The sequence below is a fragment of the Aquila chrysaetos genome, chromosome 12 (assembly GCF_900496995.4).
Source record: "Aquila chrysaetos chrysaetos chromosome 12, bAquChr1.4, whole genome shotgun sequence".
Classification (NCBI taxonomy): Eukaryota; Metazoa; Chordata; class Aves; order Accipitriformes; family Accipitridae; genus Aquila; species Aquila chrysaetos.
This window is the reverse complement of record NC_044015.1, coordinates 41,802,767-41,829,851: the sequence shown is the minus strand read 5'-3', so window position 1 is coordinate 41,829,851 and position 27,085 is coordinate 41,802,767. Positions and strand designations below refer to the sequence as shown.

At 50.8% G+C, this 27,085-nt stretch overlaps 2 protein-coding genes across 2 annotated transcripts in view; both read right to left on the bottom strand.

Moving 5' to 3' along the window:
* The window catches only part of LRRC7 (leucine rich repeat containing 7), a 186,751-nt gene extending 185,855 nt beyond the window's left edge, over window positions 1–896 (bottom strand). The window contains 1 exon segment of the mRNA XM_041127660.1: window positions 768–896. The gene's annotated coding sequence lies outside the window, so the exon portion shown is untranslated.
* An 11,344-nt stretch (window positions 897–12,240) lies between these two features.
* LOC121233724 lies at window positions 12,241–24,662 on the bottom strand. The gene is made up of 5 exons (XM_041128066.1): window positions 24,532–24,662; window positions 24,335–24,466; window positions 23,456–23,747; window positions 15,298–15,488; window positions 12,241–14,187 (listed from the first exon to the last, which is right to left on the bottom strand). The coding sequence occupies exons 1-5, from the start codon at window positions 24,660–24,662 to the stop codon at window positions 14,154–14,156; spliced, it is 780 nt and encodes a 259-aa protein (XP_040984000.1). The 3' UTR covers window positions 12,241–14,153.
* Between the last annotated feature and the right edge of the window lie 2,423 nt (window positions 24,663–27,085).

Sequence of the window (27,085 nt, the reverse complement as noted above, 5' to 3'; positions counted from 1 at the left end):
CCCCCCCGGCCGCGGCCCCGGCGGTACTCACGGTGCAGGCGGGAGCGCGCGTCCATCCGCGGCCGAACCGCGGTCCGTGGAGGGGGGGGGGGGGGTGTGTGGAACGAACGCGGAGCCTGCGGGGGGCGACGCCGAGGGCTGCCCGCGCCCGCGGCTCGCCGCCCGCCGGCCCCGCCGCGCAGGGCCCGCCTCCGTCCGTGCGCGGGGCGGCGCCCAGACACAAAGAAGGCGGCGGCGGCGGGAGCGGGAGCGGCGGCGGCGGCGGTGGTGGTGGTGGGGCGGGTCCCCGCTGCGCGCCCGCGCTGCGCTCCGCGGCGGCGCAGGGGCGGGGCGGAGCTGAGGGGATCCGGGGGGGGGGGGCGGGCCGCGGAGCGGTGCAGCCCCGACGGGGCGCCCGGCGGGTCGGAGCGTACCCACGCTGAGGGGAGCGTGGGGGGAGAGGCTAAAAAGCCGTCGCTCGCCTTCCTCCGCGTGAGGCGGGAGCCATTTTCTTGACTTTTGATAAGTTGCGGGGGTCGGGGGAGCAGCGGGGAGGGGCTCGCAGCCTCCGGGGGGCGGCGCGGGAAAAGCGACGGGTTCGGCATTCCCCCGCCGACGGGGGACCCGGGATCGGGATGTGGCGGGCGAAAGCGTGGTGCGACGGGGAAGACCCTGCAGGGGCATCGTGGCCGTGGGTGGAGGCCGTCCTCCATCACCGGGAACATCCGGGGGGGGAGAGAAGGGGACAAGGGCGGGGGGTGTCGGAGCTCCGCTCCCCGTTAGCTGACCTGCCGCCGTGTTCCTGCGCGACCCGGGAGCGATGCCGAGGACCCGCCGGCCGTTGGGTTTTCCGCCGCTTCTCCTGGCGTTCCGCAGAGCGGTTGTCGCAGCAGGCGAGGGCCGGTGCTGCTCCGCTTGCGCGGTTTCGCCCTTTGTCTCCGAATGCCGCAGAAATCTCGGCAGCGGCCGCGGGCCTCGGCGCGTCCCGTTCGCTGGCCGCCCTCGCCCCTGCCCCGCGCGGAGCCGCGCTCGCTGGGGCGGGCCGTGACGGTGGCACACGATTTCCTCGGGGACGGCGCGGCTGTACGGCCCGCCTGCTCCGTGCCCTGCGAGGTCGTTGCCTTGCTCTTCCAGCGCCTGCCCCGCATCAGCGAGGGAAAGCGTTTCGCAGGAGCTGGAAGAGGATCACGGGAGGGTTTATACCGGCAGTGAGTTCTCCATCCCTGCTCCACGTGGCTGATCCCTCGGTGTGGATAACCTCTCCCCATCGCTGATGCGCTGGGGATGGGCCAGCCCGGCCAGCTCCCGGACTCTCCCGCTCTCGCCATCTCCAGAGTGGGGACTGAAATCCGGCCCGGAAAAGTTTTGCTCCACCAACATTTTTGTACTGCTTGAAGTGGGCATTCGCTAGTTTGGTTTCAGCGGTGAAATGGGGAGGGGTCGTCGATGTAAGCATCTCCCCGTCCACTGCAGCCGGCCAGAAAGCACCCACAGCCTCCCCGGCTTCTGGCACGGCACCAGCCTGCGGCACCCTCGGGGTTACCTGCCTCCAGCAGGGAACGACCGTGAAATAAAATATTATTCTGGTAGAAACACATCAAAGAAGAGAAGCCTTTGCTGTTATAACCAGTTGCACATAAAACCTGAGGCAGGTGCGCACCAGGTGCCATGCACACCGGGGAAGGCAAACTGCAAGCCTGCACAGGAGCGATGGGTACGGCAGGGACGGCTTCTGGTAGGCAGGTGATGGAACTTCATCTCCCAGGAGATCCGCTGTAGCATGGGATATGGCGGGGAGTTGTTACAACAGGGAGTTCTTCTCCCTTCCTGTTTGTTCCTGGTAAACATCTCCAAGATTTTGCAGGGCAAAAGGACTCACAACCGGAAAAACCCTGGAAGAGTCTAGTCCTTACCTACAAAATACAGAGAGGTCTCTCCCCCCAGTAAAGACAAGTGTGGAGTCACCCTCCTCACCATACTCGCTTTTTGAAAAAAATGTGGATCCTGGGCAGATCCCTAAATGCTGCTTAATGCAAAACTAAAGTTGAACAAGTCCATAGCCTGGGCTTCACCATGTGTACCTAAATGTATTTTCACTGATACGCATGTATAAATAACCCCCTTCCATACTGATTTCTATTCATTTGTAGACCTGGCTAAGGAAACTTTTAAAATCATGACATTCCTTCAGCAAATTTTATAGGAAAGCTGGATGCATTTCTTAAGGGGGTTCTGCAGGTTTGGGCTCACTAGTGTCTGTTGGAGCCACACTAGCTGGGAAGGCAGCGTGGTAAATCAGAGCACATCCTGAAATAAAGTTATTTTTTCTTCTAATTTTTAAAAAGTCTGTAATATACAGAGAAGGATCAGTGATTAAGGACGCGGTTCCTTATATTTAATAAATGGTGGTAAATTTTCCCTGTAGAAGTCCCAATATATTTTTTTTTCCTTCTGGTTGTACTGAGTCCTGTCAAGTGCTACTTTATATATTCCCAGACAATGACAATCTGCATTTCTGGAGACTTTAAGATTGAGAAGAGCGGATGAGTCATGGGCTGTGGTGGTATAGATGGATGCTGATTTTTAGGTCACCTTCTAAGTAGGCCACGCGGTCAGTAACTAAAAGTCCAGTTGGGTGCTGCGAGATGTAATGGTAGTTCCGAGTTGGGCGTGTAAGGGACCTGTCAGTGCAGTGTCTGGCAAAAAATGTCACTAACTTTGGAAACAACATGAACTATCCATGATGGACCTTCTTCTTGGGAGTATTGGGGGGGGGGGGGGGAAGCAAAACTGGCAGGGATGGGATGGGATGGGATGGGATGGGATGGGATGGGATGGGATGGGTGGGAGCATCCCTGCCTGGGTCAAGAGACAGCGCATCGCTGCACTGCCACTGTCACCGTCACTGCCACCACCGCTCCTGGCTTCCCATGAAAGGGAGGGCAGACGTGTGCGGCTGGGAGGCAGCAGGTGCTTGCCCGCTTTCTGGCATTTTGAGGAAAAAGTCTCCGAGATCTCTCTGTCTGTGGAAAAAACAGCGGGCAGAGAGACGGAGCTGCGATACAGGCGATAGTCAGAAGAAGGAGCAGGTTACAGGAACAGACTTCAGCTGAACTGTCCTTTGCACCCTCCTGATTGTCACAGAATTTAGGAGACTAGAGGTGCAAAAAAGTACAATTGAAAGGAAGAAAAAGTCTTAATGGAAACCCAAAAAGCAGCCTCCTAACAGACTCCATCCCAAGTTTGCCATGCCCAGTGCAGCTCCTCTCTCCGAAGAGCAGGCTGCCGGCCAGGTACCACCCTCATTCTTGATCTCCAGTATGCAGTTGGGTTTTATCGTTATTGGTGAGGTATTTATCAGGTATTTATTTATTTATTGGTGGGTTTTATCGTTATTGGTAAAGCTCTTGTGTCAGGAGGACGCCAAGAACTGTGTCAACACGGTGTGAGTTTTCCTCTCTTGCAGTGAGCTCCACAGGCAGGCTGAAGGTTTGAGAAGCTCATCAGTTACATGAGACTTTGGCGAGGGTTGATGTTAAAAATGGGTTGCAAGCAGAGAGAAGGAGCAAGGGATTATGAAGGCTGGGGAACTCACTAGAATAACGTGGGATATTTGCATCTCTGCAGCCCGTAGTAGGTCAAAAAATTGAAACTACATTGGATTAAGTAAGGGAAAAAGTTTACTTTTCTTAAGTGTATGACATCAGCAGGCTATAATGTCAAAAGTTATAACCCTTTTTCAAAATGGAACAACTCACTTCTTCTCCTTAATGGTGAAATTATTTGATCTATATTATCTGGAAGCACTTTAGCCGCTCCCCACCGGAGTTAACAGCTCCCCTGCGCCCTGGGTCATTCCCGGGTTATTTTCACCGAGAGCAGCTGAACCTCCATCCAACTTGATATTCGTGAGGAGAGTCCCGTCCCGTTCCTCCCCCGGACAGGAGGCACGGTTTGCGTGTTAACAATAAAACAACAAACTTCACGCGGGTTGTCTCGTCGGAAAGACGGACGAAGCCGAGAGAGGAGCTGGGACAAGCCTGCATCTCCTGCTCCGTGATTGTCCCCGCAGGAGCTGGCAGCAGCCTTGCCATGGGGCTCGGGGGGGCTTGGGGACCCACGGCTGTGCCCCCCCGCCAGCAGAAGGGGCTGCAGAGGCTGCTGCAGCGGGGCTGGGGCAAAGCCCCGCTCAGGCTGAAGGAGGTCAGGCCAGACCAGTGCCCAGGTGAGCCCAGACACTTACTCATTTCCTGATGTTGCGATTGCTTTTAGATCATGTTTATATGTTAATACTGCAGGCAACGCGCGGGGGCCGCTGGGACGTTCAGTGCTGGCCAGAGGGGTCAGGACTGTTGTCAGAAGAATCACTAATCCTCCCACTTCCATTTTGTTTTCCTCCGAACCGTGTACCTGTCTCCCAAGAGCTGATGTTCGGGTGGTGCACAAAAGCCTTCGCTACTATTTAAATTCCGCCCTGGAGAAGGCTGAGCTCTCTAGGTCGATCCAGCAAAAAGTATTTAAATGTCTGCTTCAAACCTAATTACAGCTGTCTCTCAAATCCATAATTTCATCTAAATTTGCCACAATTCATGCATGACTTTCCCTGTCAGAGCCGCCTGTATGAAGAGCAGATGAAGGTCATTCCTAACTCCGCTGCTAACATGGGGAAATTGGAATTGCTTTGATGCAGAGGCTTCCCACTAGTGTTTTCAGTCAGTGCCGGCAAAGTTGTTGGCTATTACGTTTTTGCTGTACCTCTCATCAAAGCACACACACGGCGCTTTCCGCCGAGCGCAGAGGGAAGAAAATTCGACTTCCCTCCTTTGCTGCAGTGGGCTGCACTCTGCAGCAAGCGTGTGTCAAAAATACATTGCAGATACTGCAGCAGTAACAAATACTCACCATGTGCTCCATTATATTTTCACAGAAACAGTCTGTGTTTATTCCCTGTTTCATATCCTTCTGACCTTTAAGATACTTGAATTCTTTCTACTTCTAAAATTAAAATATATGCCATGTAGGCGAGGTGCTCAGGAGGGAGAGCTGCCAGCAGGCGCCCGCGCCGAGACCCCCGGCAGCAGCTGCCCCCGCCGCGGATGGGCTTCCAGCCCCAAAATGCTGCGGATCCCAACAGGCAAGATAAAATTAGTGATAAATAATAATCCTGCACCAGGTATGGACTGACGTGGCAACAAGAGGGGAGACGGTGCCAACCGCCCGGCGGATGCGGCGTGGAGCCGCTCTGCTTGGGAATGCCGGGGGTTTCGTGCCGCTCCCAAGCGAGTACCTGGCAGTGCACAGGCACGTGCTGGTGTGCAAAATAGCATGTGTGCACGTCTGTGTCAGGAGGACTCGTAAAAGCTGCACTGAAAGAAATGCTGCAAAGGAGGACTCAATGGTAAGACCACCACGAGTTGCAGAATACATCCAAGAACAAATATTTCTTCATAGACATGAGCCATCTACCGTCTACCAAGTGATCCAGTTCACTCCTCCATAAAGGTTCGCTGTTATGATCGTTCTGGCTTTAAATGTCCCGGGAAACTGCAATTTTCACACTTGGGACTCTGTTCATAACATACCTTTCATCATTTTTTTTTTTTTTTTTTTAAAAATACATGTTTTCCTAACATCATCTTGTTATTCACAGCTATGAAAAAAGCTCTAAACCATTTTTGGGATTCTGGATATTTGGTAACTCACCCTACTTTTCTATCTGTAGATGGTTTTTGAGTAGTTGCCGTGCACAGGTTTCCCCTTCCCAGCAGGGCACCGCGCTTCCAAGGACCCTCCGCAGGCAGGGAGGAGAGGAGCCAGCAGGAGAAGGCAGCTGCAGCCTGGCAGGGCTCCCAAAACAGCGTCACTGGGATATCTCAAAAAATAAAGCAGCCATTTATGTTCTGGTTTATTACTTTCTTATTACGATCATTTTGCAGCAGGAATGATATTCATGGCAATCAAATGTATACACAGTAAACGGCTTTGCAGTTACGAAAACCCTGAGCCTTGTTTTGACATTTAATCAACCACAAAACAATTGATTTTTTGCACGTATTTAATACCATACCACTTATATAAATATATTAAAACCACAACAATAGGTGATGGCGGCACGAGTCTTTAGGCACAACCTGTTAGCAGAAAGACCAGCTCTTTATTGGCACTGGGCTCTCCCTTGGCCAAGCACATTTATATCCCCAAGGGATTTCAATGAGTTTATCTGCTGTATCCTCGAGAAAGGAAAAGAACTAATAAACGCTGATCATTAGACCTGGATGGAGGGAAATACGCTGTCTGCTGCAAATCCCAGTGAAGTGAATTAACTTGCCATGACCTTCAGTTGCTCGGGCACAGGGGTGAGTCCAAAACAACTCATCCCATTTATCTCAACATTTTTAACGAGGGAAGATCACGCGGGCAGGATGTGGCCAGGACCATCCTGGTACTGCCATGGGGCAGCCGGAGGGACAGCCTGCGCTCCCGACTCCACGGGACTTGCAAAAGCAGTTTCCCAAATCAGATGCTCAGGATGGTATTTCAGGAGCTGTGGATACTCCTGGAAATATATTTTAGCAGAAGCTCTAAGAGATTTCTTTCCAAAGTGATGCTGGGCTGGAGGCAGATCACCCAGGGAAGAAGGGCAGCCGGCGGGTGCCCCCGCAGAGCCCCTAATCCTGCTTCCCAAACTCAAATATCTGTGCCCACGCTCTCCTTCCTCATCAGCCCACCTGTAGCTGCAGTAGGAAAGTCCCAGCTCTCATTTCGACAGGCTTTACCTGCCCGCTCCGGGAGGTCATCATCAGCTGACAACGCTGAAGAGTGCACAGATTTTACTAATTTTGGTTTTTAAAACTCTACTGGAAGAGTTGAAGGTTGGTGGGGGCAGCTCTTGGCACCGACAGCCCACGGCAGCCCGCCCGTGCTTGGGCCAGCTCCCCCGAGACCAACAGCCATGTCCCCATTGAGTTTAACGCCCATTAGATCGGAGATAGGGTAAACTTCCATTTTTTTTGGTCTAATACCCTCTTAGCATTTAAAAATAGAGCTGTTACTAAGCAATGGCAGTAAGTAGAAAGCAAAGCCTATTGAGGATCGTTTCTGCGAACAGGTATTTTTCCCAGCCTAAGTACTGTAAACATTGTGGGTTGACAAATTATGAATCAGAGCCCTCCCTCCCCAGCCCGCGCTGCCTCTCTCCCATTATCCCCAAGAACAATAGCAGCAACCATCAGGAGCTGTTTATTTACACTCTGGCTTTGAACATCTTGGTTTGCAGGTCAGATTTTCAAGCCTTTCCACATCTTTTAACATCTTTTAAAAAAAAGAAAAAAAAAGCAGGATGATATTACCATGTAGCGGTGTAACCACGGGGGGCAAGAGCTGGAGAAACATCCATGGTCCTCAGGTTTGAAAGCAAAGTGCAGGCACCTCTGCGCGCCCACCATCTGCCGCCCCAAGCACGTCCGTTTGTCCTGGCAGCCCCACCTCATCATCTGGGACGGGAACCCTCTTGGATGACGGCAGGTAGAAGCAGGGAGGTGACTCCAGCTTGATGTCGGCATTGCCGCAGAAATTTTACGGTCTGCATTAAAGTTACGGGTTGAGGAGAGGAGCAAGAACCACCAGGATGCGGGCTGAGCGTGCAGGGGCAGGAGGACAGGGACTGACGTTAAACCCAGTGACCAGCAGTAGGGCAGGGAGAGAAATCACGTCATGAGATGAAGTCCATTACTGCCAGGAGTTTCACGGACTCAGCTGAGCGTTTTTCATTGCCATTTGATCTCTTTTTTTCAGCTGCCCTTTCTATTCCAGCTTTAAGGAAACGAGGCGGGTGGGATGTCTGGCCAGCAGAAGATGCAGCAGGAGGAGAGCAGTGCTCAGGCTGCACCTTTGCAGCACTGACTGTCCCGCGTAGACCCCAAACTAACTTCAGAATGAAAACTGATTTTTTTTTCTCCTTAGGATTACTTACCTCATTACCTTGTGGTTAATTGCTCAGGGGATCTTATTTGTTTCAGAACCGTCTCTATGAGAATTTCAGTGAGCCTGGGTCCACCTTCAACCGTGGCAGGGTGGCTGCGGGCAGCTCCCAGCCCCAGTTAGAAGTGTGCTGCATCCAAGAGCAGTCGCAGTGATGCTTTGCCTCCCATGGGATGTGGCTGGAGATGTGATTCCTGAGGGTAGATTCTGCTCTCAGTTTTAATCATGGAGACCAAAATTATCTTTACTGATCTCAGCAGGGCTACTTCAGTGGTAAGCTCTAATTCAGGGCAGTACTTATGGGCTTAACTTTCCCAACATGCCGGAGATTACTCCCCGTTGGCAGACGTTTGTGTTGGGCTTAGATGGAGGGAAGCCTGACACGCCGGTGGGCCGGGGCACCGCTGCATCCACCCACCCACCCGCCTCCCCCCGAGGGGTCCACGGCACGGCGCTGGCACCCACTCGCCTCCCAGCCCTGCCGGGGCACTCGCTCGGACACTGGCTCCCAACGGCAGCTCGGCTCGCAGGACCTTAAAAATGAGAGATGGCCGTTTGTGATCGGAAACGCAGTCAAATCATGCGCGCATACTTGAAAAAAACAACACGCATCCGTGATGCTCTTTTGCTCTTTTGCTCAGGCACCCAGGGATGAGCACTGGCCCAGGAGCAGCTCCGCTCTCCTTTACCGCTGCGTTCTCCTACGCAACCACTGCCCGAAAACCTGGAGCCCCGCTGCTGCATCACGGGGGCTGCCGCAGTCCCCATCCGATGCGGGCGACGGGGTGGGCTGCGCGACCCCCAGCACCCGCAACCCGGCCCACCCCGCGCGATCCCCTTCGCTGTGCAGGAGAGCGCACGCAGCATTTTCTCACTGCAGTTGCAGAACGGGCAAGGAAAAGGCAGCTTTTTCAGCCCAATTGTTTCCACGTATGAAATCAGTCTAAATATCCATCATTCAGATGGTGCTGTTGCGTAAGAAAAATAAGGACAAAAGCGAACAATCACTGTAAGAGAAGAGCTGGCAGAAAGGCACGGGTGCCTGCAATTGAGTGAATTTTGGGAACGATCCCTGGCCGCTCTGCTCGAGCCCCTGGGCTCCTCGGCAGCCCCGGCTGCGGTGGGGATGGGGAGGAGAAATGGGAGACAAGCCCCAGCATCAGCAAAGCTGTGGTCGAACGCTGGTGCCTCGGTGGCCTTTCCCTTCCTACGTAACATTGCAATCAAGGGTATTTAATGACTAACTAAATAAACCAGAAGCATTCAGGTAGTATCTGAATAGAAAAAGCCCAAGCCAATGTACTGAAAGTGAAATTTTAAACAAAATCTTTATAATTACGGTGGTCGCTAAAAAAGTGACTTACTGTGAGAAGTAGGAAAATCCTTAACAGCGTGCCTGTGAGCTATCTACATGGGACCACTGCCCATGGACGGGGATCTCCTTACAAGCAGGAGTTACGTGTATTTCAGCATCGCACAACTTCCACCCTGGTGGGCTCCCCACAGTCGTGCCCACGCTGCTGCCAGCTGTTCCAACGCCCGCTCAAAAATTCAGCATGGTTGTATCACTTTTCTCAAATACTGGTATACCAGGGTTTCTCCTGACATGAAAACTTTCTGCCTGTAACAAATACTATTTTAATGCAACACGAACTGCTGTAAAACCTGCTTCAAAATGAAAATGCGTGAACTCAGGCATTAAGGATGAACCGTGAGCAGAGCATCTGTCCTGGACGGGGACTTTAAAGCTGTTGCCCACAGACAGATGCTTGAAGAGCTCCCCAGCATCGCACCGCCGCCGGGAGCTGCAGCTCCTTCTGGCAGCATCCCCGTGCTGGAACTGCGTTTGTGCTTTTACAGGCATTTGAAGGTGGCAAGCGTTTTTATGCAGCTTTTGCAGTTCTCCTACCTGTTTACTACTAAGGGCTCTTTGATGTGAATTCATCAATACCTGTATTCAAATTGGATGCAACCCCCCCCCCAGATTTTCTCAAAAGGCAGATTAAACAAACTAAAGACCCATCGTTACTAAGCCGAGTGCTTTCATCCTATTTAAACGACATCTTCATGGCACTGAACCACAGATGGTACCTGCTCCGGGAGAGGGATTATGGGCGAGGGGGGGGTCTGTGCCGTGGGGCTGGGACAGGCACGTTTGGCAGCAGACGCCGGGTGCTTGGTGTGTCCCCGCTCCTGCTGCAGAGGGTCGGTGCCCGGGGCCACCGCGACCCAGCCGCCGGGGACGTGTCCCACGCGCTGGCTGTGCCCACGTCAAGGACACGGTGCAACTTTCGGCAGTGCCTTTTGCTGGCATGCCAGCTAGCAGCCCTGTCCTTGGAGGCTGTTGCAAAGAAATAACCTCTTCTCTGTTCCCAAGGACTGGAAAAATCAAGGGTTTCGGACTGTCCGGTGGCACGGGCGCTGCTGGCACTGCCTCACCTGCACAGAGCAAACCACCGCGGGGATGTGCACGCAGGCAGCGGCGAGGGCAGGGAGCTCACGCGTGGGGCTGGGGACCGGCAGCTCCTCCTTGCCGGGTAGGACGAGCAGCAGGATGGGCAGAGCTTGATTTACTCACGTGCTGAACAAAGCATTAAAAGCTTGGTGAGATGGCCAGGCTTTAACAATTTATTTACAGTTATTTTATTCCTTACAGTGGGGAAAAATTGTAAGATTCATTATTGTATACGCTAATTACTTTGGTTAAGTGTCAAACCTGCACAACGCAATGCTGTGTTTTCATATTAAAGACATTAATTGCAAGGAAACAGTACGCCATGACTGATTCATTTTTTTTAAAAAAAAGAAGAAGAAATCAATATTAAGTATTTTGACTATTAGGAGCTGAAGCAGCACAACATATCTGAAGTCAATGTTTCCCTACTGAGCTGTACTGGTTAAGGACTCCGGCTTAGCAATTGCATTATTGTTATCAAAAACTGTTATTGGCTCTGTGAATCATGTTACTGTCAGGTTACCACGTATGAATTAATACGATAATAACACCCAGAGCCCAGGAGAACGCAGCTGGAGCTGCGGCAGGCCGGATGCAGGATGCGGCCGTGCCCGCAGCCGAGGGGCTGAGCCCCCGGGCGCCTGCCCAGGCTCCGGCCGTGCAGTGTGGGGCGCCGGGGGCAGAGGCAACCACAGGAACAGCGAGTGGAAGCGATGCCTCTTGCTTCTCCTTTGCTTCTCTTCGCCTTTCAACAAGTGAAATTGCTGAAATCGGTAAGTGACTGTTAAATGAAAAGCAAGAGGCAAGCTTGATTGCAGTGACAGAAAGGAAGGCAAAAGACAAAAGCAGTTACTTTGTTCTTCCTTACGACCTACAGGTTCCCCTAACTCCTGACTCCTCGTACTTCTCTTGGCAACGCATTTAAATAAAGCTTTTGCACCAGTGGTGACCTGGTCACTTTGGGAATTTCATCGCATATTTCAAGTGCCACTGTGAGTTTCTAAACAACCAGTAAAAACTGATGGAGAGAAAACCCAACCTTTGCCCTGCAAAGCCTCGGGCTCAGCATGCCCAGCCCGACCCAGCCCCTCGGTCAGAGCCAAGGGGAAACCCCGCCGGAATAGAGATTGCTTTAATAAAGGCACTGCAAACTGGAGCAATATTTCTCTGCTACATTAGAATAAGTTATAATGTGCGTTAAAAGAAAAGCAGCCGCTTGGGTACGGAATATGTTCATAATAAAATAAAGTATCTCTTTGGATCAAACCTCTTGCCGACATCGGATATTCAAATTTTACTTAATGATGTTTCTGTGCAAGCTCCACAAGCCCTGTGTCCCCCCGTGCCGCCCCGTCCCGGTCCCCGCGGGCAGCTGCCCGTGCCCAGCGGGCAGCCCGAGCTCCCCTCCTGCCCTCCCGGCTCTCAGTGTGGTGCCACAGGAGCACGGCGGCATTTTTTTCCTCGGCTTATAATAAACGCAATATATCTTCACAGGCACGTGGCTGCGCAGTCAGCCCTGCTGGGCTCCTCTCCCCAGTACGCAGCCCAGTCCCCGCTCGGAGCCGAGCCCGGCATCACTGCCTGGGCCTGTTGGATACAGCTCGGACCAGAATTTCCATTTCTTTCACGAAACACTTCATGCTCAGCAAGACCCTGCCACAGGCAGCGGCCAAGCCGTTTTATTTTCTTCCCTCAAAGCCCCTCCTGAAACCTTCTTGCTGCGCTACCCGGGAGCTATTTCAGAGGAGCTCTGTTGCCCCCGCGCCCCGAGACCCCCCGCCATCCCCCTGACCGCCCGTCCCCGCGCCATCCTGCCTGTCCCTTGCTGTCCTGCGTCCCTCTGACCGGGCAGCCGCCGGGCAGGACCCGCCGCGTCGGCTCTCGCTGGTACAGCAGTTGAGGCAATGCAGGGCGGGTTTCTGACACGCCGTGAATGCATATGTTGTTCGTAATAGTCTATGTTCCATACATGCACACACGTTATGTCCCTATGTTGAACGCAGTCATAGAGCATCTCCAAAGCCTGCGCGAGTCTGCCCAGGCAGACATGAGGATGCTTCTCCTCTCCAGTGACACGGAGGAGAGGCAGCTCTTCGCTTTCGACTGCTTTTCCAGCAGCAGAGCGGGTGCTGTCTGTCGGCAGCACGTCCCCAGGCCAGGGGAAATATCCAGTTTTCACCCAAGCTTCTTGTGCAAATAACTGCTTAATGATCATCTCCATTGAAGGCAGCAGTATGTAAGCAGCATTTCATACCCCATAAAATCAAAGTCTCACTTCATTTAATAGTGTCATTTTTATAAGCCATAAACCACTGGACTTGCTGCGGATTCCCTCCTTGGCAGCGTGCCGTACAGCCCACCCACGGCCGGCCCCGCAGTAACCTGCCACCGAGAGACGGGGAAACCCCAATTCTGCAGCGGGTGGCACTTTTGAGACACCACAAGCACGTAAATTTCCTGGGAAGTGGCTGGGTTTAAGTCACTGAAGTACTTTTGGAAACTCGTGGCTATAGAGAGTAAAGAGGAGTATCAGCTAATTAAAGGGATGTCAGCTGAGAAAGCATGTTAGAGAATATTAAATATCACAGATCGGCACCAAAAGGTGCTGAGACTTCAAGGATTCCCATTCCACAACCAAAGTGAAATAACAATTTCTGTCTGAGTGCAGAGCTCTTCTCCCCGTGCTCATTTCCCCTCCTTATTCATTTTTCTTTTCTATACCCATTCATTGCTAGTCAGATGCTGAAGGACAGTCAGATAAGTGTAAGAAAAAGCGCATATTTGAGGATAATCTTGCACCTTGTCAACCTCTTTCATGATGATTAGGAAGGAGGTTTGGACAAGATGCAGAGTGAGTTATGTCTATAGCCGGAGAATAAAAATGATACCGCAGGTAGACTTTTCTTTCGATGATGACGAGAGGGTCATTGTTCTTCCAGGAAAGAGTGGTTCACGGGTCCTTGCTCAAATTCAATTGCACATTTTCTTCTGCCTTAATTTTCTGCTACAGATTAAGCTGAACGTTGCCTGAAAGCGTGGAATAGTAGAGAGAGTCTTGCACTTCCCGGTAACTCCTGCATCTTCCCAGTGCAGCAGTAGAAGCAGCAGTTTTAGGGTTTTCAGATCTTAAAGGAAGTAAGCCGCAATTGTCACTTTTGTTTTTTCTACAAACAGTTTCTCCATGCAATCCCCCACATCAGACTTTCCAAGAGGATCAGATTTTAATTCTTAATCATAACAGCCTAGGTAATTGACCCAGACAGCTCTTCAGTTGCTTCCCCCATTGCCACGGTCTGCTGCCACTGCGCTGGTGCTTCCTAATGTTCAACTCATTTTCCTAAACTTTGCAGGTGAAAAGAAAAATCTAAAGGTTTTTCTTCATCTTTGACTTGTGTTCAGATTTATTAGGAAGCTGGGAAGGGACTCATCTCCCCAAACCTTAACCATCTAGACGCCAGGCATCTAACAAACTACCCTCCACAAGAGAGGAGCAAACGTCTCCAGGGAACACATCCCGACCAAACCCAAGGGTCTGTTGTCTCCCTGGGGCCCCATTCCTCCCTGCTGACCGCAGAGCAGACGGGGTGGCGTGGGCATCCTGCCTGGCTTCGGCAGCTACGTTCAGTGGAGCTGAATCTTCTCCCTGGCCGTTTCCAGGCACCTCCGATACCTTGGAGCGCAGATCCCCGGCACCCGATGCTTTAATGCAGCTGCTGCAAGCAGCGCATGTGCTGTTCCATCAGACTTCTTTAATTTCATGGGTCTCAACATCCCTGTACGAAGCCAAGAGCAGCACTGGTAGAGATGTAGAATATATGAAACTAAAAGAAGACTAAGAGAAATTGGAAAAATACCTGTACTTTTCCTACAAAGTATTAGATGCGGGAGAACTGGGGTTTAAATCCTTGTTCGCTGAAGTAGCTCTCCTGAATCCCTTATTGATTTATGGCAGCTGAGACTTTTGCACTGTGTCCTTATGACTAGATTTAGGATAAAGTCTCTTCTCACAACAATCACTATCACAGCCAGAGTTAGAATAGGGGAGAAAATATCATCAAATACAATAACTGACATTTTCAATTAACCAAGACTTTGCAGAGGAAGAAAGCAGCTTAGAATTGATAGGTCTGCTAGAGAAAATGGGAAAAAAAGTACAGCTCATGGTAATAAAAAATTGTAAGATGCAGCTGAAGACCAGGTATTAAAAATAAAAGTCAAACATTAAAATTTTCAAAAGGAATGATAGATTTGTCCATACTCCATACTCTTTTGTGTCAAAATAATCACAGAAGTAGAAAAGCAGACGCTTTCTCCAACCTGTATAGCTTCCTATAGTGGAACAGCCATGCATAGCCACAGCCGCGGTGGTATAAAATGGTGCAGCTCAGCCGATCTTAATGGCTCTTTGGAAGTGAATAACACCTCGGTCTCTTTGCATTTTTAGCAGCAGGATTTCTGGCACTCTGTTAAATTGAGGTATTCAGATTTGGGACTGTAATTAGGTAACTTCAGGAACCATATGTGCAAGGCTATATGCCAGCTATAAGGTAATTGCTTTACTGTTCTGAAAGAGCAATATATGACTTGTATTAGGTTAGTAAATTATTAAATATAGTATACTGAGCCAGTTTAGTGCAGGTAAAGGGGTAAAGGAAAATGAAGGAATGAGCAAATCATTCACCTATCAGATTCTTCCATCTACTTTTTTTGCAAACCAGACAGGGGTTTTTTGGTATCTAAGAAGTCCCTGAGTTCAGCTTATGGGCTGCAAAAGTTAGGTGGGATGACATTAATGCTCATAACCCCTTCTGCTCATTACAAAGAAGTTCGTAATTTGAGAAAAGGGAACGGGCTGAAGACACGGCAGGGGAACGTGGGGTCACCTCTTTGTCAAAACCACGTTGCTTCCTGAGAAACCGCTGAGGGATGGGAGCCAGAGCCATCGGAGCACAGGAGTCACCCGGGGGGCTTCGCGGCCGGCCAAGCAGGGGAAGGGTCTGCTGCCTCGCAGGGAGGGGTCCTGTGGGCGACCGTCGGAAAAAACAGTTCTCGGCTGGAGACTGCCAGCCACGGCCTGTGTAAAGAGCAGACTTGAAACAAGTGATGTCTTTAAAGCAGACCTATTTTTTTGAAAAGTTGCACTGTGATCTGCTTTCCTAGCAGTCCCCGTTTGATGAATTTTTCTTCAAGTAGAAAACCAAGCAATAAAAGAATTCAAAACTTCCATTAAAGTTTGCTGCCGGATACATAATTTAGCACACCGGCTCGCAGGGTACACGCGCGCCCACGGTGGATTTAACGTGCCCCTACAAAGCAAATCTTCCTCCTAAACTACAGTTTCCTCGTGACAGGTTATATTTATCATAAAGCTGGCCCCAAAGTGCTGAAATACTTGAAGAGAAGTACAGAGTGTCCGTCTGTCCCAGGGACCACTAATGTTCGATGGCAGACCACGCATCCTCCTTTAATCCCAGCGCCCATGAGGAGTTCACGCTTGTTTGGGATTCAGGTTGCTGCTCTGAATTACAGATTCGGTGTGAAACAGCTGAAAGGCAGCAAGCCCAGCACGACGCACATCCTTTGCTTTCCGAACGGTAGTTTAACGGCAGACAGCCTTTACGCTAATCACAATAGGGAAGAGGATGATGAGGGCAACTTTGCTGCAGTCAGCCCTGCCCCAGCAGTGCGTCAGGACTCCCTGATTTTCTACGTTTATTTTTATAACCTGATTTTCTGTGTTTCCAAAGTCCTGGGCAGCCTGCTGCATGTGACCCTGCCTCAAGCAGGGGCTTGGGCTGGAGCGTTCACAGAGGTCCCTGCCCCCTCAGCCATCCAGCGATGCTGTGATTGCTGCAGCACGGCTCACAACGTGTGTCTTGTGACAAAGCCATAGGAAGAGTAGGCAGGGGAGCGTCTTTCTCCCAAACAGACCTTTTCATTTAAAACCTTGCCACTTAAATAGAAAAAAAAAAAAAAACAAACCTTTAAAAATAGTTCAATTTTTCCCATCGCTGTATGACACAAGACTGAAAAGTCAAGCGTACATGAGAAACCACATGCTGAAGAAATCATTAGCTGTTAGGAGACAAACATGTTTTAGTCTTAAAGGAATAATAATAATGTGATATAGCCATGAAGGACAACTCAGGAAAGTTGAATGCCCTGGTACTAGATGCTATGTCAGGCAGAGATATCAAAAAGTTATTAACTTAAAAGTAACCAGAGTGCAATGCATGTCTTTTGTTGCAGAGCATTGTGCGTCATCACAATAACCACACCACCACCAACACATTGAAGTTGTGTTTATCTGTATGGAAACCAAAAGCCCAACACAACCATCCTGCAGTCCAAAAATTCCTGGAAGATGCTTTACTTGGGACCTAAACCCTCGCCAAGCTGTGGTGTTCTGACAGAAGGGAGATGTGGTGTGGGCAATGGAGGATTGAAGAGGGCTGAACCTCCATGGCAGGTGAGGTGGAAGAGCATGGGTATCGCAAGGAGCCCTTGCCAGGGCTTCAGCACCGGCTCCCTTCACGGAGAACAAACATTAAACATGTGCAGCAAGGAGGTACTGCCATCTTCTCACTGATCAACATGTCCCCTGATGGCCTGTTGCTGGTTTTGGCAGATTATTCAGGAATTCCATGTTCATTTTCTGCGTAACTTCATGAACGCCATGAAGCATAATACTCAGTATATAATTAAAAGAATGACAGTTTCCATCAATAAACTATTTGTGATTTCCCAGCTCTGGTACCAGACCAGTGTCGCAGACCGGCTCACCGCAACAGGGAGAGACGAGCAGCCTCAGCTCTGTGCATTAGCCATGTCTTGCTCCCATCGCTTTCTTCCATGTAGGAGAGCAAAGGCATGGAGAGGACTTCTGGGGTGGAGTGGACACGTGGAGTCACTTCTATGTTTGACTTATTAAGAGCAAATAAAATCATTTTTGAGTGCTTTCTTTCTCAGAAGTTTCTACTGAAAAATTAGAATTAAACTCTCTTGAACTGTAAGATAAAGCATATTTAGCTACTAATACAATTGCACATCACTTTCGCCTTATTTTTCTGTCTAGGGCTGTTTCTCTATTTGGCCAAAGCAAAAGCTTTCTGATTTTCCGCACAAAATGACTAAGACATATTTTGCTCTATTAATGCTTACAACTTCCTTTACATACAAAATAAAATGGCTTTTCATAGAAAGCCATTACACCCTTAGCATTGCAAAAATAAAGTGGCCAGCCTTAACAGTAAAGGTGCTGGATCTCAAACACATGCGTTGCATTTCAGCTTCCCATCCCAGGGCAGGTGACATTCCCGACGAGCAGCCGCTCTGTGCTGAGAGCCAGCAGCCCCGCTCCCCGCCGGTCCCGATGGAGAGCAGCGTTCCAGGCTGCGGCTGCGCTTGTGCCTGAAGCAGGAGGCAGGCGCTGGCTGGGATGCCAAGGCATTTTCCACCTTACTCTGTTTCGCCGTGGTCCTTTCAAACCCCGTACTCCATGCAACCTCTGTTCTTCCTCCCCTGCATCCTTTCCCACATGAACTTGTCTCACAGCCCATCACCAAAAGCTCATTTTCTCCATCAGTGAGTCGTCGTCCCTCTCGCTTTGCCTGAGGAGTGACTGATCTTCTGCACCGGGGAACGAAAGGACAAAACAAAGCAAGGAAACCCAGGCAGGGGTGGAAGGCTACGGCTCCAGGCCTCCGGTGCGGCTTGCGTTACTCGGGTGCCCAAGGATGAATTACCAAGTGCTCGGCGGTCAGTTGTCCACCTCCCCAAAGCGAGGGCACGGCGTCGCCGGGCTGTCCTGAGGTGGGAGCGCAGTGGGGCGATGGTTCATCCCTGGGAAGAGCTTTTCCCAGTGTGTTGATGCAGAGCGACCACACAGGCACCACTTACACGTGGTGGGGACATGGGGGTGATGCATCGCGCTGGCCGGGCAGCAGCTATGCCACCCCTCTGCCATGCACAAAAAATCGGTTGAACTGATTAAAAAGCTGGGTGGAAGATGATGCCTTCCTCTTTGGACTCATCTTCCAGTAGTTTCCAGAGCGCAGCCCACTTAAGTGTTTCTGTGCTCAGATCCAACCTTCTTTGCTGCATTTTTCATTGCCCCGACAAGCCTCCGGAGCTGCCGTCAGGGTCGGGGTTGGCTTGTGCAGACGTGGCTGCTTGCCACCTGGCCGGAGGCCCAGGGGCAGCTCTCCCCATGGGCAGGAGAAGGGCTTTGGTGGCCTGGTGGGATCCCCATCTCTCTTGGCTCATCCCCATCCATCGAGGGTGCTGCTCTGTTTCTCTTTATGAGGCTCCCTGTATTTTCCTTCCCCTCAACAGGGGATGCAGCTCTACATTATTTATAACTAACCTTTCTTGTCCATACTCTAGAACAGACACAGTGAAAAACTTAACTTAAAAAATTTATTTTCTTTGGGAAAAAACAGCAAGTGAATGTGAAAAGAGATCATCTCTTGCATTAGCTGCTCCATGTTCCCAACCTGTCATGGGGGACGTGCTATGCACAGATCCTAGCCGAGGGGGGGGAACGTGGCCGGGGAGTACAGAGTGTGAAACCTCATTTTTCATCTCCTTTTACATTTCTACAGTCCTTTTTACATAGTTCTATCCTGGGGCACTGCAACCTCCATAAGTAAGGAACTGAATTCTCCAGTGCTCTGGCAAAGCTCTCCCCATCCTGCCTTGGGAAGGAGGGAGGCTCGAGCCTGGTCCCTTGGGTGACACCTCCATCACGAGAGCAAAATGGTGTTTTCAGGAGGGCTGATCTGTGCTCACCTGTGATGCCCATCCATGAGACTCGGGGTTCACAGAGAAGGTCCTGGTGGCTCACAGCATGTCCAAACACCAGCCTCCAGGTACACCCATCCATCAGAACACACGGGTGATTTCTGAAGACCAAGCTTCTGCTAGGAGGTCTCAGGTGTAAAGCTGCCTACACTTGCAACAGATTTTTGTGCTCACTGCCGAGTTTTTAGTTGAATGGCACTGAGTTTTCTATCTCCTTCCTGCCCCTTAGTTTCTCCCGTGCTTTCCCACCCTCCCACTCCAGCTAGGGCACTGTGTAGAGTATGACCTTCACCAACAGTGAGGGTGGGCTTCTAAAATTTCATTCCCACCCTAGACGTGACAGGTAGCTCCACTGCAGTGCAGCGGTGACTACTGCAGGTAGTCATCACCTCTACAGCTTTCCCAAACGCAACTCCATTTCATGAGGCAAAACAAGTCCAAGATTGTACCCCCAGGCCAGGCAGCTGACGTGAGCCTTTCCATGTATTTCAGACCCCTGAGGTCATGACTCTTTGGTGGGGAACTGCTGGGGCAGTCAGACACGTGTCTTGCCTGGAGGATGTGAGCAGAGTCTGCACGGGCCGTTGGAAGCAGATGTAAGATCCTGCGTCACCTGCAGGTGAGAAACCACAAATCCTGTTAGTGCAATGCGTCATGCTGAGCGTCCCTTCACCGTCCTCTTCTCGGCGGAGGTGGGACTGGTGGCAGCTCTTGGGTGCTCCTGTGAACACCCCCACGTACAACACCTTCCCCTCAGGTGGGGGAAGCGTTAAAGGGCTGTTTGGAAAAGTGTATCTCTAGAACCTCTCCTGATTATATTGGCTTTGGTGATCGTGTTTCTGGTCAGCCTTGGCAAGAGAAATGTCATCTGTAGCTCCAGAACTGTTCCAGGATGTCTTCCAATTCAATTTTTTCCCCTTAATTTTTGACATAAAACACTTGTTCTTCATCTCCAAACGATCAAGGTGGTCTCTCTCCCTCCCTGCCCATATGAGGACAGCCCAGGGGGTTCCCCTGTTATAAATCTAAGCTTTCTTACACAAGGGGTAACCTAAAATCCTACTGCTGTTTATAGAGCAAAATAACGCAACCAGCACATACATAAAGCAGTAACTCTAGCAGCTCAGAATATTTACTTGTCACCTAATTTCATATCCATGAGCATCTTTGGAAGAGCCCTGGTAACTCTTCTCCCCTCCCAGCTCTTCGCCCGGCGCTCCTCTGCACGGCTTCGGCCAGGCTGGGACGGCAGCTGGGCTGGATTAAATCTCATGGCAGGAGAACGCAGCCAGATCCCCCAAAAGAGACACCCAAAGCTGCACAGTGAAAGGATGACTCCACAAGACCCCCTCCAAGCAAGGGTTCTTCTCAGTGACGTTCTGGAGACCTGTGGTGGACGTGCTGTGAGCACACACTGTGGAGCTGGAGGAGATGTTCACAGCTGTCCACGGCAGCACTGGCAGTGCTCGGGGCGGCACAAGCAGTAGGAAGGAGAAACACTCACAAAAACATCTAAGCAAAATATATTCCTCCTGGATCTGCCACTTACTTGATAACAAACCCATGGAGAGAGAGATCATGCACAATTAACGCTTTTGTATGCGTGCAATCTACAATCCTAGGACTTTTTGAGGTCTTAGGTGCAATCAGAGTGAGCAGCGAGGTTTTGGCTAGAACTAGGCTATATCTCCCAGAAAGAACCTGTGAACAGGACATCACCGATCCTATGTTTTCATCACATCAAAGCAGCATCCCCACACATCTGCAGGAGAAAGACCCTCCAGAACAGCCACAACAGGACTGTGCCATGGGAACGGGGCAATTACCTTCTCATAACGCACGCTGTGATAACTTTGGCTGAGCCAGACGGGAGCAACTAGCAAGGTATTTTGCTGTATTAAGCCTTACTTTTTCCTTATAATGTTATTTCCAGTATCTGGAAAGTGAAACTTAATATACTACTTCAGTCCTTCGGTAAATTACTAAGGGCCTCATTTTTATAACACAGCGTAAGGTAAACCCAGAGAAAGCAGCCAGGCTCTGAGCGCAGTGCTCACCGGGAGGCGGTCGGTGGAAAGCAGGGCATGCTGGCGGTCGGGGAGCTGGCGTGGGTGGTGTGTGCGTGTGCGGGGCTGCGAGACCTGGGGACGTCCCCGGGTCTGCCGGTGCCTGTGCCAGCACTCGCCTTGCCAGCTCATACAGCATAAGGACCAAACGGTCAACTATTTCCAACTTACGTTTGCTTTTGCATTACGTAAATACTTGGAGGGAAGAACCCATACCGGGTTTCGGAGCAGACAAACTCCCAACCCCACAGCCCCAGGGAGCACCCAGGAGCAGGCTGGCTCCTTTTCTCCTCCCCTTTCTTTTCCCAGAGAACAGCTTTTGGTGACCTGGCAAGGGTATTTTTCGTGTTTACCATAATCTTTGCAATGGCAGTGAATTAACCATACGTCTTCTGATGCTCAGACTTGAAACAACAAATGAAAAAGCTTTACTAAGTCAAGCTCCTGCAAAGGCAAAGGTTGGTGTCAAGAGAGCAGATGAGACTGCCTCGGAGAGGGGGATCACTATAGGGGCTGGTGCTCACAGCCACCGGGACAGAAACCTAAGCCTAGAAGGCCAGACTAAGAAAAGCACCACCCATTAACAAGTAAAAACATGTTTTGCTCCTTGCTGAAGCCCTACAGTGTTGGTTTCCTCTCACACCAGCTGTGCAGGATTGCCTGGACTCAAGTGGGGTTATCCCTAGTTTGTACAATGCCACTACACATCAGCATCACATCTCTGTAGCCTGTTTGTAAAAATAACATGAAGCCACTGCAGACCCTGAAATTGTAAACTGCATATTCTGTAGCACGGCAAAAGCATTAAGATCAGAATGTGAAAAATAAAATGAAAAATATAACCAATATAGAATAACAGCAGCAAAATCGTACTGGATCATATCAGACCGTACTTAGGGTATTTGATATTTACTGTATTTAATGTTGCAAAATAACCACGTTGTCGGTAGCATACAACCAGCAGCAAAATCACAGCCATGAAGGCAGTAAACGAGAGCGCTAAGGTTTCAGCAATAGAGCCGGGCAAGCACCAGCGCACTCAGTAACTCTGTTTATTCACATTTGAAATGAACTGTTTGCAAGCTGCAGGACGGTGAAGCTAGCGATGGAAGCAGGTACAGAGCTGACCCGGAGCACAGCCGTGCAGGTGGTGCGACCAGCCCCGCACCTCGCAGGAGGTTTTACAGCTCCTGGACCTCGGACAGCCCAGAGGTCTGCGTAAGAAGTTGCACTCCTTAAAAGCAAAAGCATGCAACTAATTAAAAAATGCAAAGTACTCCCAGAGTACTAGGAAAGCAACGCTAGAGTCTTGTTTCACAGCGAAACAGCCTGAAGGCACTTCCATGCACACATGACCAGAGTTACGCTCCGCTCTCCACCAAGGAAGCTCAGGGGCTTTTTCTCTCACTTACTGACAGCAAGTTTCCTGAAGCACCTTGCGTAATCTTTTTTTTTTTCCCTCAAGCTGAGCTCATACCAACTTCTTATATTTCTGATCAAGGAAGATCTTGAAAATACCCTGCTTAGACATATCAGAGACCTCAGTCTGTTTGTTCCTGGCTTTGCATTAGGGTCTCTGGGGAGCCGTATGCTTTTGCAAGCTCTAAGTCTTTAATTGAAAAGTAAAACAAAGCCCGATTTCAGGGGGAGCGGATGCAACGCCTCTCTCCCCACCTCCGCAGCTCGGCGTGTGGCGTTACTGACATGCCATTTCCAGGCTTCCTGGGCAGTTCCCAACAGCCTCAGATCATGTGAAAATCGAAATGCCCCAACAAAACAAGACAACCCCCAAACCCAGACCCCAAAACTTGCACAGCAAAGGCCCTACATCGGTTTCTGCCTCTGACATCCCACGTGCAACAGCTGGTCCCATCAGCGGAGTATCACGGCACCGCATTTGCAGAGCAAGCTTCTGCCAGCACCTCTCATGACTTGATGGTCCCTTTGGGACAATTTCGGGGGGACAGAAAGGAACCAGCCCCTACCAACCTGCTCCTGCACCCGCAGTACCAAACCAGGGTGAGGAGCTGCTCCCTTGCCCCTTCCCCCAAGGCTGGTGCCCACCGATCACACCTCCGTCCCCTCGCATGCCCCGGCAAGAGCTGCAGCAAAACTAGGGCTCCCCAAACCTTTTGTGCCCTTAAAGACACCCCGGCACCGGCATCTGGCTTACCACGGGCAGAAAGCGCATCTCTTTCCTTCCCAAGGAGGAGTCCCATCCACGTTCTCTCTTAACGGCAGCTCCTTGATGCTGGGCAGCAGAGCGTCCTTTGGGCAGCAGCTCCCTCAGCGCAGGGTCCGACGATGGTGAGCCGTCACACCCCCGTTTCGGCGTGCAGACCGGCTTTTGGGGAGCGGAGACGGCCCCTGCTGCTGGCTGGGCTGGGGAGCGGGGTTTGCAAGAAGGGTCTGCAACAAGGAAACTCCTCCAGCCACCCAGAAGTGAGAGCGGCTTGAAAAGCTGCCTGGAAATGATTGTGGTACACAAAGTGTTTCAATAAGGGCTGTGAAAGCCTGGCGCCGTATCTCCTGCCCTCCGCCGGGAATGCATGACAGATTTTAACATAAGCCAGCATACAAAAATAAGCAGACGACAACACTCCAGAGATCTCTAGTCTCCCTTAATTACAGTTATAAAAGTAAACTCAAGTAGACATTGAGCTCATGCTTGATTTAAACATAAGATCAAAAGTGGAGAACAAAGGGAAATGCTCTCTTAGTTTACTGCATTTAGCCATTTATTAACAGCTTTAACACATCCCTGTATCTGCTTTGCCTTTGCGCCAATGGTGACATGTTCCCACTCCTCCGGGATTACTTTTGCCCTACGGACATAACCACGAGGTTTTCAAGTAACGTTTTGCCCCTCTCTGCAGCCCCAAAGCCAGGGGCTGCACCTACACCAGTGTCCCACGTCGGGGTGCCCATCGTTTGGGCTCACACCACGGCACCCCGTGGGGATGCATTCGCAAGGGCCCGAGGAGGCACGTCCCGGGGGCCGGTGGTGCCGTGTCCCAGCGGGACGGCTGGGCTGGGGGATGCGGGGGACAACCTGGTCCCGCAGCGGGGCTGGGGGCTGCTCCGTGCCGCAGGCTGGGATGCGCTGGGTCGCGGCTGTCCCGGTTGCTCTGGAGAACGCGGTAGCCATGGGAACGCGGCGGGTTTAGATGCTGGCTGGGCTTTGCTTTACTACCGCCCCGGTGCCGCTCGAGGAACAGCTCTTCCCTGCTTCAAGAGGCTCATCACAACCTCAGTGAAACGTCAGGCGGGAGGACGCTGTAGCCCTGCGCGGCGCGATGGACACACAAACACGACAGGATGGACAGGCAGACACGGTGGGATGGACACGCAAAGCCCAAACCCTCGGTCTGTGCACCCATTGCCCGCAGCCGCCTTCGCCAGCTCTTGGGATCCTACAAGCTCCCAGCCTTTGGCCGGCAGAGACGCAATGGCCTGAGGTCCCTTGGCCAAGGGAAGGTCCCTGAGGGAATGGGAAGGACCGGCAGAGAGGAAGGCAGACGGGCACGCACAAACCACGGCTGAAAACACAGCACCCATCAGCATCTCCTAGCAGAGCCTGAACCGCCAGGACATGCTGCTTGACGGATGTTTGGTGCTTTAATGGCATCCAACAGCAGCAGTGTTAGCATGAAGATAGGGTGAGAGGAGGAAAAAGCCACAGGAGGGGAAGGGGAAAGCACAGGAAAAGAAAAAAAGAGAAGTAGCTATGGAGATGTTGTGCAGCTGGGATGCCTGAGGGGACACAGGAGTTGATAACTAAGGTCTATATAGAAACTCTCAAGGGAGCTAGTTTATAATTTCTGGACGGTATCCTTCACCATGAGATGTCCTAGAGCTTTATCACTCCTAAACTCAGCCAAGCATGGATGACTTCTGCAAAGGTATCCATTCTGAGCAGCACCCGGTGCTGCACAGGCCCTTGCCCCGAAGGGACGGGGCTTTGGTCTTCTCAGGGACACAGAAAAGCTCTTTTATAGGGTGAGTCCCTGCTAAGTCAAACAAACCTTTAAGTCTCCTAATGAAAGGGCCTTTGGAGCTGCCACCCAGCCCTGCAAAGGGGTGGGAGTGGGACGGGACAGGTGGGCAGGGACCCTCAACCCCAGTGGTCACCATCCTCAGGTGATTATCATTGCAAAAAAGTTCCCTGCAAGGAAAAGAATATTTTCTTCACCTCTACCTAAATTTGGCTGCAAATTTTAAAAGCACTAAGTAGCCCCAACAGAGCCTTAATTTGTTATTTTGATGAGCAAGCTTGGTGCAGTTTCCCCTGAGACTGTCTACCAGCTGGTGAATGCTTGTGCTCGAGATTCAGAAAGCTCTGGGTGTCCTACAGAGAGAAGTCTACTTAGTCACAGCAAATGTGGGTAGTGCCTCAAAAAACAGCTCTTCACCTTGGCATTACTGAAAAATGAAAGATGTGAGCTCAGATACAAAGTGTAGCAAACATATTCCTTAGAAACCCCACAGCTGGAGAGATGACAGTGTCCTTCAAAACTTGCTCCCTACCACGCTGCTGCCTCCGGAAACTGTGGGGGCTGACATCTAATCGTGTTTGAACCCCTCCATTTGGAGTTTTTTTTCTTTAAATCTTACTTGGTTCCCTCTTAAGCTGCCGGATGACAGCCACTGCCTTCCTGGAGCAGAGTCAGACCTTCAAGGTTCCCAAAGAACAAAAAAGCCCCAAAGCGAAGGGATCCATGACGCATTTGGATGGGAGGAGGGGTGTTTCCAAATGCATGAAAGTGCAAAAGATGCCTTTTTTTACCTCTTTTTTTACATTGAGAGCAGGAGTCATCCACTCTTGTTTGACCTGCAGCTGATCTCTGTCAGGTCCACCACAGCAGCAGCATCTTCTTCACGAGGCACAACTATGTGCAGCAGGGTGTGATTTGTGTTCAGGCTGTTTCAGACTCGCCATTTATTTTTTGCCACTGATACTGAAGGAGCTGGCAGGAAAGCAGGTTTGTTAAAATTCAGCTCAGACCATCCTCCCTGACAACTGAGGGAGAAAAGTTAGGCTGGAAAACCTCCACGCCACTGAATCATTCGCCTCCCTGCGTCGCAGAAGGGGCTCTCCTGCAGGAGAACCGTCTTTCCTTTAACTGAGAAAAGAACAAGCAGAAAAAATCACAGACATTCTTCATAATAAATATCATAACAGGAGAAAGGCATGAACTCCTTACTTTTCCCTTTATAGGTCCCATTAAAAGCATGCGGCTGCACACGTTTCCTCCCATTTTGGAAGGCGCTCAGTACTTGGAGAGGCCAAGTGCACGGTCTTGGCTCCAGACCCCACAGAATTGATTGCAACACTAATTTCCTTCAACAGCCCACGGATGAGGTGCATGGGAAGGTCAGTGGTGGAAAGGACACGACGCACACACAAGCAGGGATAAAAACATATCCCTGCCCTTAGTTATGGGGGTCTGCTCCAGCACAGGGGCCTCTGACTCCATATCCCACCGGCACAAGCTCCCCACCAGTGGGGACCAGCCCTCCTTGGATGTCCTCCTGCTTGCCTCTCCTTGCGTTCTGGACTAGCTGCCTTGAAGGCTCTAAGTCACTTAGGCTTTACTTTTATTATTATTATTATCATTATTATTATTATGGCACTTTCGCTCTAAGCCCTATTTTCAGTTTCTTACAGCTTCCCAAGGTAATTAATTTGGGGGCTGGATGTTTCACACTTTCAGAGTTGAATATGTGAAGGGTTTTTTAATTTCAGCTGGTTTTGTTTGTGTGTGAACATTTAAAGAAAAGCCGTGGATTAGCAAACAAACCT

Coding starts and splice junctions, on each gene's coding strand:
- LOC121233724 (XM_041128066.1), bottom strand. CDS start 24,662: ATGGGTGCACAGACCGAGGGTTTGGGCTTTGCGTGTCCATCCCACCGT. Junction 23,748..24,334: donor CAGCCCCGCTGCGGGACCAG/GTTGTCCCCCGC, acceptor AATCATTTCCAG/GCAGCTTTTCAAGCCGCTCT. Junction 15,489..23,455: donor AGATGCGCTTTCTGCCCGTG/GTAAGCCAGATG, acceptor CTCTTTACACAG/GCCGTGGCTGGCAGTCTCCA.